Source organism: Pogona vitticeps, chromosome 3 (genome assembly GCF_051106095.1).
Source record: "Pogona vitticeps strain Pit_001003342236 chromosome 3, PviZW2.1, whole genome shotgun sequence".
Taxonomy (NCBI): Eukaryota; Metazoa; Chordata; class Lepidosauria; order Squamata; family Agamidae; genus Pogona; species Pogona vitticeps.
The window spans coordinates 82,183,754-82,198,914 of record NC_135785.1 but is presented as its reverse complement, the minus strand read 5'-3'; the positions used below and the strand labels follow the sequence as shown (position 1 = coordinate 82,198,914).

Sequence of the window (15,161 nt, the reverse complement as noted above, 5' to 3'; positions counted from 1 at the left end):
ACCTTCTTATGAACTAGTTGATTTCTATTTGAACGTCTTAGGTCATTACAGAAGTCTGGTCAAATGAAGAAGTGTTTCATTACTGTTGCTGTTACATGCCCTCAAGTCTGAACTGACTTATAGTGACCCTAATAGGGCTTCCAAGGTAAGTGAAATACAGTATTTAAGGAGTGGCTTTACCAGTTCCACACCCCCAGTGAGTTTCCATGGCTAAGCACAGATTCAGACCCAGGCCTCCTGAGTCCTAGTCTGCCACTCTATCTACCACAACACACTCTACCATTACTAGGCCACTTGTAGTCTAAAAGTATATATTGCTAGCCAAGGTTTCCATTCTGCCAATGACTTGAGGAACAGAAATAGAAAGTGATTTCTGTTGAGTTTTATACCTCTCCCAGACATCATGATCTTATAGATGTTTATCTGAAACTAGCCCCACTCATATCTGAAACTAGCCCCACTCAGCTGAGTTATGCATAATTATGTACAGGCCTGTAGCCCCCTCTTTAAACAAACTTAAAAATAGAATCAAGAAAATCTTCTCTGATTACTGACTACCAAGTACAAGGATTCTCTTCTAGTTCCATGAATAACTATACCACCTTATCTTCTCTCTAACCAGTGTGGATAAAAATCAATGATTTTTTAAATTATCAAATTGGTTTAAAAATCATGATTCAAATGAAAACAAATTATTGTTTTTTATTTAAAGTATCAAAATCCCATTTTTAAAATTTAAATCCTGGTCAATTTGATTTAAACTAAATCCACACTGTCTCCAAGAGTAAGCAGAAGAATATACATTATACCCTTTCCTGCTTCATAGCTCTGGTTAGATGTTTTTCTATCCATATACCCCGAAGCCATTAGTATTTCTGACAGTGTTCTGAGTTTCACTGAGAAAGAAATGCTACACTGCTGAGATCTGAGGAGAGCCCAGAGCTTAACACAGCTTTAAGTCCATCAAAATAAGCTTCAAAGGAAAGTATGAGCACACCGTTTATTCTCTTTAAACAATACAGAAATGAAGTAGGAAGAGAAAACTTACAACATTTATTGCATTTGTAGATTGAGTCTCAAGTGACACATGCAACAAAGTGCTACTAAATATAGTCATGACTGATGTGTTGAATGAGCAATCAAATACTGGGTAAAAAGAATACCGTGTTTCCACGAAAATAAAACAGGTCTTATATTAATTTTTGCTCCCCAAAATGCATTAGGGCTAATTTTCAGGGGATGTCTTTTTTTTCATGTACAACAATCTACATGTATTCAAATACAGTGGTGCCTCGCATAGCAATCGCTCCGTATAGCGATGAAATCGCTTTGCAATGGACTTTTTGCCATCGCAAGAGCGATCGCTTTGCGATGGTCCCTATGGGGAAAATTCGACTTTGCAATGATCACAGGTAAGTGATCATCGCAAAGCCCCCATTTTCGGCCAGCTGATCGGCAGTTTCAAAATGGCCACTGGGTAAACAAAATGGCCACCCACTGTTTTGCCTAGAGGCACTGAAAATGGCCGCCCCTATGGAGGATCTTCGCTTTAAGGTTAGTTTTTAGCCCATAGGAACACATTAATCAGGTTTTAATGCGTTTCTATGGGCTTTTTAATATCGCTTAGCGATGAAATCACTTAGCAGAGATTTTTGCTTCACGGATTAACATTGCTAAGCGAGGCACCACTGTACAGTTATGTCATCTTCTCTGGTTGCTGCACAATGGTGGAGCGTAGGGTTTCACTTAACTGGGACTTACTTTGGGGGTAGAGTTTACATTACTGTACAAGTACTGTATCCTGAAAAATCATATTAGGGCTTATTTTCAGGTTAGGTCTTATTTTGGGGGAAACACGGTAGTAGCAATATCCCCAACACTTGTTCTAATCACTCAACATCTCATATTTATCAGCCTGATACAGATACTCTTCAGATAGTCTTAGCATCACTTTTCTTTATACAGTATGTACATTTCTGGTGTACACCCTGTGCATTATGCACTGTGAAGCTGAGACTCACTTACTGAACTTTCAAAGTAAATGAAATATTTAAGGAATGGTTTTACCAGTTCTGCTATCTCCCAGTGAGTTTCCACAGACAAAAGGGAATTCAAACCTCGGTCTCTTGAGTCCTAGTCCATCACTTCACCCCAGGTACCCCTTTACACCATTCTACGCCAGTATACCACACTCTCCAATGTCACTAGCAGCAAAGTACATATTAATCACTCAGTGTATACAGAGATGACCTTTTAAAGTTGTAGTGCAAAACTGAATGTTACAGCACACTAAGTGGGACATCTCTACATAATTAGTGATGGGACTACTGGAAGAATGCATGTATATCTGTGACAAGGAACAACACTCACCCACACCAATACCTGTGCAAACATTTTTAACAATGCATTATCTTGATTATTCCTCCTTCACCAACAGCCTAAATTCAATTTAATTCAAATTTCAAAGACAATTTCTTACTGTGCAATGAGCTTTAAAGAACAGTAAAAGTTTTAATTGATATGGCAACAGCAAACAGGCAATCTTAAACAATTTTCCAATTGTTGAGTGCAGGATTCGGAAAGATTTAGGTTGTGGTATAAGGGCAATCTTGTATTTATTCATCAGACTGGTAGCATAAGAAGAATCCATGTAGGTAAGTGTGCTGAGGACAAGAGATGGAACTCTTAGTCCCTGGTCTGTGCCAAACTTACAACCCAACAATCTGTTCAGAGAAGTCCACAAAGCACAGAAATACAGATTTGTAGTCCTCATGTGCCAACTACCAACAGAAAAATATTTTTGGGGGGAGAGCAAGGTTTGTGCTAAGTTGGGCATGTGTGTGCATGACTCCACTTCGCTCCACGCAGCTGTCTTCTTCCTCCACGAAACGATTGCATTAGGTTCCACTTGTGACAGAACTCAGCATGCAAGGGGACAGAGTCACACACGCAAGCAGGGGCGGAGCTGCTAGAAAGTGGGGCAGAGCCCCACCCAGCAGGGCTGAAAATTAGAGCATACATGAGGGGGGCTTATTATAAAGGGAAAAGGTAATTTTCATTAACTGTTCTAGCTGAGAATTACAAAAGACCACAACTTAATAGGAATACATTGAAGGAGGAAAGGGAGATAAAAAAATCACCAAAACTAACTCTCAGTGCCCCCCAACCAAATATTAAACTAACTCCTGAAAGTAAACACAAGCCCCATACTTCTCATGCCTGACTTAATGCCTGACTTTTTGGTTTTTACAAAGTTGGCAAGTAGTATGTTTAAGAAACTATATTCATGAGAGCTTTAAAGCATGATAAACATAAAATGGAAGACCAAGTGTGGGTGGAAAGCAATCATTTCTTGTTCAACACCTTCTATCTCTACAATTAAAAATGAATCAGCTATTTTTGAAAGTCACTACACATTACGCATGCCATTACTAATATAATTTCAATGCATTTTAATGAAGACAGCAGCCAGAATCCTACTGGGATTTGATAAGATTTACAGTGGACCCTCTACTTACGGAATTAATCCGTATTGGAATGGTGGCTGCAGGTCGAAAAGTCTGTAGGTCAAGTCCCCATTGATCTACAATGCATTGAAAACAGATTAATCCATAACCAGCCGTTTTTGTCCCATTTTTGTTCCATTTTGGTTTTTTTCTGGTCTGTAGGTCAATTCTCTAGCTGCAAGTCGAATCTAAATTTTGCAGCCAGAGAAGTCTGTAACTGAAAAAGTCTGTAAATTGAGCCGTCTGTAAATCGAGGGTCCACTGTATGTAACATACTGTAACTTTGGCTTCAGCTTGTTCTTCAAGAATGAACACATTTCAACTTGTTTTGCCTGAGTATGTGGACAGAATCTTTGGAAAGGTGAAAGCCACCACATGTGTGCTGGGCCCTTGCCCTTCCTGGCTTATAAAGCAGACAGAGGGTGACTGGCTGAGTAGATAATGAGACTGGTGAATGCCTACTAACAATATGGCAATGTACTAGAATGCCTGCCACAGACAGTAGTAAGATCCTTCTTAAAAAGCCTTCTTTGAATCTCACTGTATTGGATAATTATTGGCCAGTCTCCACTACTCCATTTAGAATGTGTGGTGGCATCTCAGCTCTGAATGAACCAGATTATTTAAATCCATTTTACTCTGGCTTCAGGCTACAGAATAGAGATGGCTTTGGTTGCTTTGGTGGATGGAACTAAACAAGAGAAATCTGTCCCTGTTGGTTCTACTGGACCTTTCAGCAGCTTTTGATATAATTGACCATGGTATCCTTCTTGGGCACATTTCTGGAATGGCTCTTGGAGGTATCGTTCTACAGTGGCTCTAGTCCTTTCTGGATGGCCAAACTCAGAAAGTGGTGTTGGGGGGATCTGTTTTGACACTCTGGCCATTGAACTGTGGGTCCCCCAGAGTTCAGTCCTGTTCTCCATGTGATTCAACATTTACATGAAACCACTGGGAGAGGTTTCTGGAGTTTGGGGGGGTGTCAGTGCCATCAATATGCTAATGACACCCAACTCTACCTCTCCATCCCATCTAATTTCAAGGAAGCTGTTCTGTGCTTAGACCAATGTTTGCTCTCAGTAATGGACTAGACAAGGGCTAACAAATTGGAACTTAATCAAGACAAGACAAAGGTGATCTTGGTCAGTCAAAAGGCAAATCAGGGGATAGAGATTCAGCCTAAATAGGGTTACACTACCCCTGAAAAGTCAGGTTCACACCTTGGATGTGCTCCTGAATTCAACCCTGAACTTCGATGCACAGGTTTCAGACTTGGCCAGGAGTGCAACTGCATAGTTAAAGCTGGCATGCCAATTCCACCCATTCCTTGAAATGTTCGATGTGCTCATGGTGACACATGCCTTAGTTGCATCCCCTTTGGATTACTGAAACATACTCTACGTGGGGCTGTCTTTGAAGAGTGTTTGGAAACCTCAGCTGGTTCAAAATGCTGCAGCCAGACTGTTGACTGGCACTGGTTACAGGGAGCATATAATTCCTTTATTACAACAGCTTCACTGGTGGCCAGTCTGTTTCAGGGCCCAATTCAAAGTGCTTGTTATTCCCTATGAAGTCCTATAGAGTTCTAGCTCAGACTATTTGAAGAACTGCATCATCCCATATGAACCTGTTCAGTTTTTAAGATCTTCTTACGAAGCCCTTTCCTTGGTTCCATCACATTCTGCCATTCTGAAGCTTGTTTGGTGAAGATATAAGAGAGGGCTTTCTCAGCTGCTGTTTTCAGGCCACAAGAAGCCAGGTTGGTCCCCTCCCTCTTGGCATTCTGTCATCAAGAAAAGACCTTCCTTTCCAGACAGGCTTTTAAGCAATAAGGAATGGGGGAAATGGTTCCCTCAGGAATGCTTTATTTATTAGATTTAGAGACTTTTTAATGTTTTCAAAAAGTTTTTAATCATTGTTTTTAACACTGATAAATGTTTTATTGCTTTTAATTGTGTTTATTATTTTTAAAATGTTTATTATTGTATAGTTCTAATTGGGGTATATAAATAAATAAATCTGTAGCTAATTGACAACGTGTTACACCACATCTCAGCTGCAGGCCTGGGCACATGCCTGACCGTACAAATGCATCCTGGAATCTTGTGGATTAGCTGTAATTAACTGGCAAGTTATACAAACCATGCATGAACACCAGTTAGGTTCTTATCTGTATTTCTGGTTTTGAAATCAACTACATATTTCCAGTATAATCCTATATATGCCTTTTCATTAGTTAAGTCCCACTGTGTTCAGTTGGACGTATGTCTAGATAAGTGGGCACTGTAATGTATACTTACTATATTAGGAAACTGGGTGTTGTGAATAAGTGATATTGTTTGATCTACTAAGCACTATTTAAAGAAAAAATATCTACTTAGCTTGCTTTGAAATATACTATTTACCCAATACAGAAAATATTGCATAGTGCCTTAAATACTTTTTATTAAAACTGAAGAAGTAAATTTACAACTTTTTAAAATATTGCTGGGAAACAATAGATGCATAGAGTACTATATGTTTACACACATTACATATGTTTACACATAGATTATTTTATAATCTAGTTTTGTTCTATTTTGTATGTGTCAAAAGCAATGCAGTAGCATATTGATATTAAGTATGTGCTTTAAGTATGTCAGCCATTCAACACTATTATCCTACTAGATTTTAGCATGCACTCAATCATTACTGCTTCAAAATCCCATATTACAATGGCAAACGACTGTTGAAATATTTGTGAGTAATATATTATTATATCTAATACTGGCAACACAAATCTATATGGGACAGATATGACAAAGGTGGATTTCTCACCAGCCATAAGTAAGGACCTCTTACACAGAGGTCAACACAAAGGCTGTGGTATGGCTCATACTGATATTTCAACTACCTACTGAGTTTTTCGCATAGCCTTGTATAAGAATAAACTGTGTGCACAACATGAAACAAAGTGGACATGCAGAATATTTCCTTCTTGTGGAATACAATATAAACCCATATGTATATGTAGCAATACACTCAACACATATGGGCATCACATCCTAATCCAACAAAAACTTTGCTCAAACAAAACTTAAATGAAATCATTAATTTCACAGTATCAATTTTCCAAATCTAACTCATCTGTGTTTATTCTGCCTAGAACTGAAGAATATCAGCTGGTACTAGTATTGAATTTGTGCCTTTAAAAATATTACAGGAAAGTTGTGTTGCTGTTCTTCTGTCACATTCCTTCGTGACACCTACCAAGAAAAATACATATGGAGGGGGGGTATGAGTCTTCTAAGATGTATCTGATGTCCATCAAGTTATGGACAGTTATCTGTAATTGTTTATTGGCATGCATGTGCTTGCTGCATAAAGCAAATGCCATGTCCCACACAGCAATACTGTATGCATATCACCCTAAACCCACGCAGGGAGTTATTTTTACCCATGAAGGAGAAAATCTCACAAACACCAATCCTCCTTTCTGATAGAAAAAGAATGAAATACAAATCCAAAAATATAGCAAACACAGTTGTGTTTGCTATATTATTGGATATTAGGTAATATACCTAATAGTTTGTACACCTCACAAGGAGGCTGTTCCACTTTGTGTAGTGATAGCAATAACTCTGTCAATATGCAAGCACTAATGGTGGCGCATAATCATATGCATATTAGAATCAATGTATTTTCTAGACAGGTGACATAAATCAAATCAAAATCACTAGAGAACATCCACAAAAGAGGTCATTATATCAGCACACAAGGAATTCAAGGGATAAGGTGTGCCATGGGAAGGATGACTATCTGAAAATCTTTACAGCCACCAACAGCAACCTTTGTTTGTGCAGAGACATGTGTAGCTGGCAGTGTCACAATAATTCAACCATCATGAGAATGAAAGACTTGTTCTACTTGCTTTGCATAGGATACCACGATAAAGCTTGACTTTATGATCAGAATAAAACTGCAAAGAAAAAAAGAGCTACCTGTTTTTCCTAAGAACACCCACTTTCAGAAGAAGCTGATTTACAAGCCCAGTGACTGGGTAACTAGTCAGACACACCTACCAGATACAACAGATCTTCAAATACAAATCTCCACATCTTGCATGTTATATAAAAACAACTCTTGCACCACACTCCTTCACATTATATTGTACAATTATTTTACTCCAAGGGAAATAGTCCCTAGAGCCTATTAAACCTTATATGTGTCAGGGAAAACTGAAATAGAAGAAGGGAACTTTAACCTCCTTTTAAGTTTTGTCCTGAAAACATATGTACCACAAGAAAGGTCTGGCCAATATTTACTGAAGAACTTTAGTGCTTGTGGAGATAAATACATATTTCATTGCCACACCTTGCCTGTCTGCAGTGGGATTTATAGGTTATATTAACAAATAAGGTGTCCAGCTTTCCATTTCAGGGCTGCCTAGACTCAGAAGCCATTTGTATAAATAAAGAGGATGAAAGCCCCAATTTCATGCTCTCTCTAGAAGTCTCGTTTCTCCCCAATTATAAGGAAGGCGGAAACCGGGTTCTCAGACTACCTGACCTGCCTCATTTCTGAGTCCAGGTGAGCTGTCACATGAGAGAGGACGACAGCCTTTCTCTTGAAAAGTACCTGCGAAGGGCACAGGTGAAGTGTCAGGAGAAAGGGACCGATATAGGGGGTTAGCCTCAGCAGAGAGAGGAGGACCACAGAGTAACTAAAGGGAGCGAGAGATGAAAAGGAGAGACCCCCCCATTCAAAAAAAAAAAACTCAAAACAGGAAGGGCAGGGACCTTCCCAAGGGGCTTAGGGGAACAATCCCACTCCCCTGGTTTAAGCCGGGAAGAGGCGCTTCTCCTCAGAGGTTGCTCCCTGCAGCAAATGTCCGGGCGCGCCTCGGGAAGAGCTGTCATTGCTCTCACTCCTACCACTGCGAAGAGCAAAGGGAGAAAAACACAGCCGGGGGGGGGGCCTTCACCCCACGTATACGTCGGCTCCTTCTCAGGAAGAGCCCCCTCGTTACCTCAAGGTGGGTCCCACACAGGCCGTCTCCGTGCTCTCAATCTCCTGCAGGATCCGCTCATGCTCTGGCAGGCTTTCCGCCATCTTGCCAGGGAGGAAGCGAGCGGCCAGGGCGGAGGGGGGGGAGAGAAAACCAGCAAAGGCGGGGAGGAGGAGGAGAGCGGGGCGGGCCCAGGGGGGAGGAGCGAAGCCAATCCTAGCGCCGCAGAGCGGAGGCGAGCCAATGAGCGAGCAGAGCCGGCACCGGCGACCTTCAGAAGTGCCTACCCCCCTGAGGCGTTCTCGTGCAGTGGGGGTGTGTGTGTGTGATTTTGAGTGGTGGAGATCCAGCGGGTGTCAGCAGCATCAGCGCGGTTTTCGGCATCCCTTCTTGGGGTGGGGCAGGAAAGGATGTGGAATTATCGGAACGTATTGTCGAATCCTGGGGGTGTTTTGGACCATCTCCCATTAACTTCAGGAGGACTTCCTGTTTAATAAGCTTGCAAGCAAAGTGTGCTTCGGGCCAATGTTGTTCCTACCCCGATGGAGTTAGGGGTGCTAGCTCGGAATCAGATTAGGCTTCGTGCACCTCAGTGGTCGCCAGCACTGACACCCCATTCTGTCCTTGCACCCCGATCCTAGGTATGCTTACTTTGGAAAGCCTTAGTAAGTTCACTGGGACTTAACTTCTGCCACCTACTCAAGGTTGTCTAGGTTGCTTCAGCCTTACAATCCCAGTCCTGTGTAGAGTTCGGCCCATTTAAGACAATGGGTGGAGAGCAATGCACTTAACTTTGCACAGGATAGATCTACATGTGTCTGCAATAACAGGCATTCAAATGTTTAGAATGTGTGGCAGGGGATGTAAATACTTTGCAGCTCACTGCTGATAATCATGGATCATTGTATGCTGTCAAGTCAATTCCGATTTTTGGAGACCCTTTCCAGGGTTTTCTAGGTAGAGAATATTCAGAAGTTGTTAACATTCTCTTGGGGGGGGGGCAGGGGATTGTACAGGAGAAGTGAGACCTGAAACAAGAGAGCTTTCCCTTTTCAGCCTTCTAGCCAACCATCTGCCACATGCTTTCTCAAATTATTAGATTTCATTTGTCCCTCTCCCCTAACCTGATAGTCTGCAATTCATATCCAAAGAGCATGCTCAGTCCTCACTAAAGTATTTTGGGTATTCCGCTGGCCTTTCTTCCCACAGCAGTTTTCCACCTCTGCAAAGCTTGAGGATTCTTCATGGTACTGATACATCCACCATGAGTGTGGATGAAACTTCTTTATCTGTGAATTGGAACCCCTGGCTGTGAGGCCAGGGGTTGGGAGTTTGATTTCCCACTTTGCCTCCTGGGAGAAGAGCCAGCTTTTATAGTCTTGGGCAATTTACATTATCCCAGACTTTTCCCAGAAGAAGGGAATGGCAAACCACTTCTGAATAATTAACATCTAGGAAACCATCCAAAGGGTCACAGTGTCAGAACTGGCTTATAGAATCATGAAACTGGAAGAGGCTTATAAGGCCATCAAGTTCAACCCCCTGGCTAGATGGATTATTATTGTTATTAGGAAATAACATTCACATAACATGTTATTTGTTACCCTGTTTCCCTGAAATGATTTTTCAGGATGATTTTTCAGGATGCTCGTAATATAAGCCCTACCCCAAAAATAAGCCCCAGTTAAGTGAAACCCTGCCCTCCACCATTGTGCAGCAGCCAGAAGAAGATGACATGACTATAAAATAAAACATTCCCTGAAAATAAGCCGTAATGCGTTTTTGGAGCAAAAATTAATATAAGACCCTGTCTTATTTTCAGGGAAACAAGGTAGTTTATATATGATTTATCATTTATGTGTGAACTGTAATTCAAGAATTTAGGCCTTTCTGGCCCATCCTGCCCTAATTAGTAGTTCTGCTTCACTCTCCATCTAAATCAACAAAGGGGGATGGGAGGAAGCAGATAAATTGGCTAGACCAGCAATGCTGAAAATGTCCCAGCTTTGCAGAAAAGAAACCACAAGTATGGATGAAGCCTGTACTAACATTACAACAGTTTTACTCTTAATCAGAAATGAAAAGGTGCATGTAGACACCTTATTTACATTACAGGATGGTATGCATATGTCACAAGAAAAATTAGATGCATTTAAACTGTGATGTGAATACAAAGGTGCTTAGTTTCATGTATTTTCGAAGGCTTTCATGGCCAGGATCCGATAGTTGTTGTAGCTTTTTCAGGTTGTCTGGCTGTGTTCTTGAGGTTTTTGTTCCTAACGTTTCACCAGTCTCTGTGTGCAGCATCTTCAGAGGACAGGATTCAGAACTCTGTCTGTGCTCTCGTGCAGTTTGTGGAAAGTCTAAAACTCAACAAAGCCTGGCTCCCAGCACTGAAAGACACAGCCTGCAAAAAGTCAACAGACTCTACCCAGCCACATGGACCAGTGATCACTGCACAGAAAAGACCAGCTAATGACACCCATCAATCACATTGACAGATCATCTCTCCCCCTTATCACAACAATACATCCACAACAAAAAACACGCTGATAACCATAATCACCCAATCTCCTGAAAAGAACAAAAAGCTGGTCCCACAGTTATAAATACTCATGTATTCCACAAACTGCACCAGAGCATAGACAGAGTTCTGAAGATGCTGGCCACAGAGGCTGGTGAAACATTAGGAAGAAAAACCTCAGGAACACGGCCAGATAGCCCGAAAAACCTACAAAAACCATGTTTAGTTTCTTTAGTATGATGAGCTTTGTAAATTGACACTCACTGTAGTGTCATGCTATTTTAAACTATTGTGTCACATAACCAAAAATAAAGCTGGAAATGTCTTGTGATCTAATATATAATATGACCATGAAGATGTGTTTCTTTCTTTCTGTTTGCCAATTGCTGTGTTTTAACATAGGATAATGGGGTTTTTTAAATTACAAATATCAGACATCTCTATACTTTATCATGCAGCCTTTATCTAGAAGTAGACAGGTGTATATTAATTAAAAACTGTGCCTGGAATTATAATGCAGTGTCACTTGCCTTTCAAAAATGGGGGGAGGGGCAAAGATCCCCTACTACTTGTTTCTGAGGCATAACAAAAGTTAACAAAATATAAGGGGCTGACATTCACATAAACCAGCAGTTCTTCTATCAGCAAACTCTTTGATCCACATAAAGTTGGTCTTTGAACAGGTAAATCTGCCAGATTTTTTTTTCTTTTAAAGGGATTGGATCAGTATTTTTAAGAACAGCTTCTTCACATCCTCAATCTAAATACTTGGCTTGGAACACCTCAAATTGAAATCAAGTACTGTAGTAATGCTTTCAGCTGCAGAATGTTAATCTACAGACTTCTTACACAAAAAGTGTACTTCTCCTGGAATCAGAAGGAACAACATAAGAGCTCTGTATCTTTACAACAAAAACGAATCTAAGAGAACAGAATAAAATGCATTCTTTGCCAAAAAGATACTTACCCTAAAGTGATTCCTAGTGGTAGCTCCAGATACTTAATCTCACCAAGGACAGTTTCATATATGTTATCTTTGTTTTCTTCCACACAAAATCCTACTGTGTTTGAACTGGAATTTTTGTCCATGGTCAAAAATTAAGCTGCTTTAGCTGCTAAGGGAAAACTTCTTCTTTAATTATTATTTCAATGAAACATTCTCTCACAGGCTAAATTAGCAGTGAGAAGACCCTGGTCTGACTTTGACGCTCCTGAAGACTTTGTGTCCACAAGTATGCAACAGCTGTTATTTTCCTGTCTGTTCTGGTAACCTTTTGCTTATGACCCCGGAGTTAATTGCCTCCGAGATCTATTTCATGCCTATTTATTTTAATGTAACAGGGAATATTTTGATTAGACTGCTTGTTATTTCTAATAATTTATTCCATAAAACTGAATTATATACCTGTGGGCTAAAGAGAAGCAGAGGCTGATTTAAAAACACCAAGATTTAGGTTTTGCACATTCTCATTCCCCACTGCCAAGTGGGATAAAAGTCATATTTCCTAAACTCAGCTTTTTCCTGCTGCCTTAAGAAAATGCTACACATGAATGAAGGCTTACTTGGGGAGTGATACTGCAAAATATGCAAAGGTCAACATGTGTCAATTTGATACTTTCTGTAATGCTATCAAGTACAAGGATGCATCTTGGTAAGAATTAAATTCAAAATGTGGTCAGGCCTAGAGATATACAATTTCTGAATATTGCCCATTTTTTTCTGGAAAAAATGGGGGAAAGGGTTTTTTTTCCACAACAAAATTGTATATATGTAAAGCTGTCTAGACTGGAGAAATGGAAATCTCCATTACTGAGAAATGAAAATTTCCATTCCTCCACCCCAAAAGCCCCATTTCTCCCATTTTTTTCTGAGAAAAAAAATGGAAATTTTATATCTCTAGTCAAGCCATCAAGATTAAAAGCAGCAGGAGTATTTTATCACATTTTGAAGAGCATCTATTACCATCTAAAGAAGGGCTCTCTCATGAAACCATTCAAGCTAACACAACTCCCAAGTATTGTTTCAAAATGGTACACAGTTTGTGAGGGGTGTATTTAAACAATTACTGTTCAATAAACCTGGAATGCTTTTTAAAAAAATCTTTGGTGAAACAACATGGAAACAACAACATCAACATCAACATCATCATCATCATCATCATCATCATCAACAACAACAACAACAACAACAACAACAACAACAACAACAACAACAGTACAGGTCTTTCACTAGAAATGTATAATCTGAAATAGTACCTTCACACTGGTTTTATCTGCATCAGATTAGAATGCTGCCCCATTGACATGGGAAGCTGGAAAATAAATCTTGTCATTTATATGAACATAAATAAAAGGAAATCATGTGTTGAAAAAGTCATCTTGGGAATGTGATTGTTTAAGTAATTTGAACTGGTGTGTTAATTTTTCCACTAGGGCAATATGCCATACATGTAAAGATAAATTGGAGGCTCCCTTCAAGTTTGTGGAAATTTCCAAACGTGTTGCCATACAGAAAAAGATACAGTGGTTTGTTTGTTTGTTTATTCATTCATTCATTCATTCATTCATTTGATTTATACCCCGCCTATCTGACTACCAGCCCACTCTAGGCAGCTTCCAATACAAAATCAGCCAATAAAACACAGACAAGTACATGATGATTCAGTAATAGCTACAGTGAGATAAAGAATAGGGAAAAGTAAGAAAAAATCAAGAGTTGGCTGGAGGGAAGGCCTGAATGAACAACCATGTTTTTAATTGGGTTTTAAAGAATTTTTAAGAATTAGCTCTTTTCTGGATTACCATATTCGCCAAAAAAGCAAATCCAGAAACTATTAGAAATTTTAGTAGAAGGGAAATACTATGATTGTAATCCAGCTATTGGCTGAAATCCAGTAGTAAATTATAAAATGGACATTCACAAGGTTGTGTTAATTTATTATATTGAATCAGTGGGACTTTACTGAAAGTTAACTTGCCAAATCCCCACAGATTCAATGGATTTACCCTAGTTGTGATTTACTATCGGATTACACAGCCATTGAATTTCAGTCCACAGTACAAATGTTTTAGGTATGTTTAGGTTAAATTTTCTTCTTTAAATCACAACAACTGTCAAGAACTAGCATATTTATAGTGATGCTGAAGTATGCATGAATAACTTGCAGTTTTGTGAACAAAACTTTTTACTTATTGTTAGAAGGAAAATCTGTAGGGTTTTCTCTTTCACTCTTTCAAGATGGTCTCAAGAAATTAATAAGGAGGTCTTTAGCTCACAGCAGTTACAAAAAGCTCCCATTAATTAAGGCTGTAATACTGTGGAAGTAAGCCACACTGAATTTATTAAGATTTACCTTCAAGGAAATCTGTATAAAATCTGGCAATTAAGATTTAAAGTCTTAAATCATGTGCAATTTGCAGGTGACCTGCTGCTTTTCAGATTTTTTTTGGAACTAGAACTCCAGCAATTACCAGCTATCATAGACAATGATGTGGGATGATGGGAACTGTAGCCCAAAATATGTAGGAGGTTGCCTATATATTTGGGGGATACTAAGTGGACAAGTTTTGTAAGTATGGGAGCTTCAAACCAACAGGCCTTCCTGTGAAGCCTTTGTAGTGACTGTGGAAAACCAAAAATTAGTTTGATTAATATGAGTGGTGTATCAATCATCTCCATACTACTAAGTAGCCATGAACATTTGTTTCTAAAACCCAGGAAGCATTTGAACAAAGCTGCCTGCCCTGTAAAACACAGTAAAAATACAGCTTTTTAAAATACATATATATATATTTGCTGCAATTCCTTGGTTCAGCTGTATGCTTGATGCAAAAGCCATGAGCCTCATTCTCAAATGTGAGGTAAAATAATTGTTGTTACTTCTCTGGATCTTGGAAGCTCTTAAGTAACTAGCATATAGCAACATGCTTGTGGCAGATCCCTCCAGCCACTGGATGTCACACAAACACAGATGAAAGGATACCCCTGCACAGCAACCAATACAGTTGTGGAACTATATAAATAAGCAGAAGATTAGGTATTAACTTTAGACTTACTGGAAATGCCTAACCAACTTCAGTGATTACAAAATCATTAACTATGACTGAATAATAAGTAAAGAATGTCATTTATGTAGAAGTTTGA

The 15,161-nt window shown here is 39.5% G+C and overlaps 1 protein-coding gene across 10 annotated transcripts in view; it reads right to left on the bottom strand.

Annotated features, from left to right (window-relative positions):
- Window positions 1–12,086, bottom strand: part of EXOC6 (exocyst complex component 6) — a 112,553-nt gene extending 100,467 nt beyond the window's left edge. For 6 of the 10 annotated variants that reach the window (XR_013543954.1, XM_020782903.3, XM_072995328.2 and 3 more), the window contains exon 1: window positions 8,515–8,658. Coding sequence is in view for 8 of the 10 variants with exons in the window: in XM_020782903.3 (XP_020638562.3) it covers window positions 8,515–8,597 (83 nt within the window). In the remaining 2 variants the exon portion in view is untranslated. Of the gene's footprint in view, window positions 1–8,514; window positions 8,659–11,984 lie in introns of those variants that run through there. The other 4 variants (XM_072995327.2, XM_078391322.1, XM_072995331.2 and 1 more) reach the window with 2 other exon arrangements.
- Window positions 12,087–15,161: the final 3,075 nt, after the last annotated feature.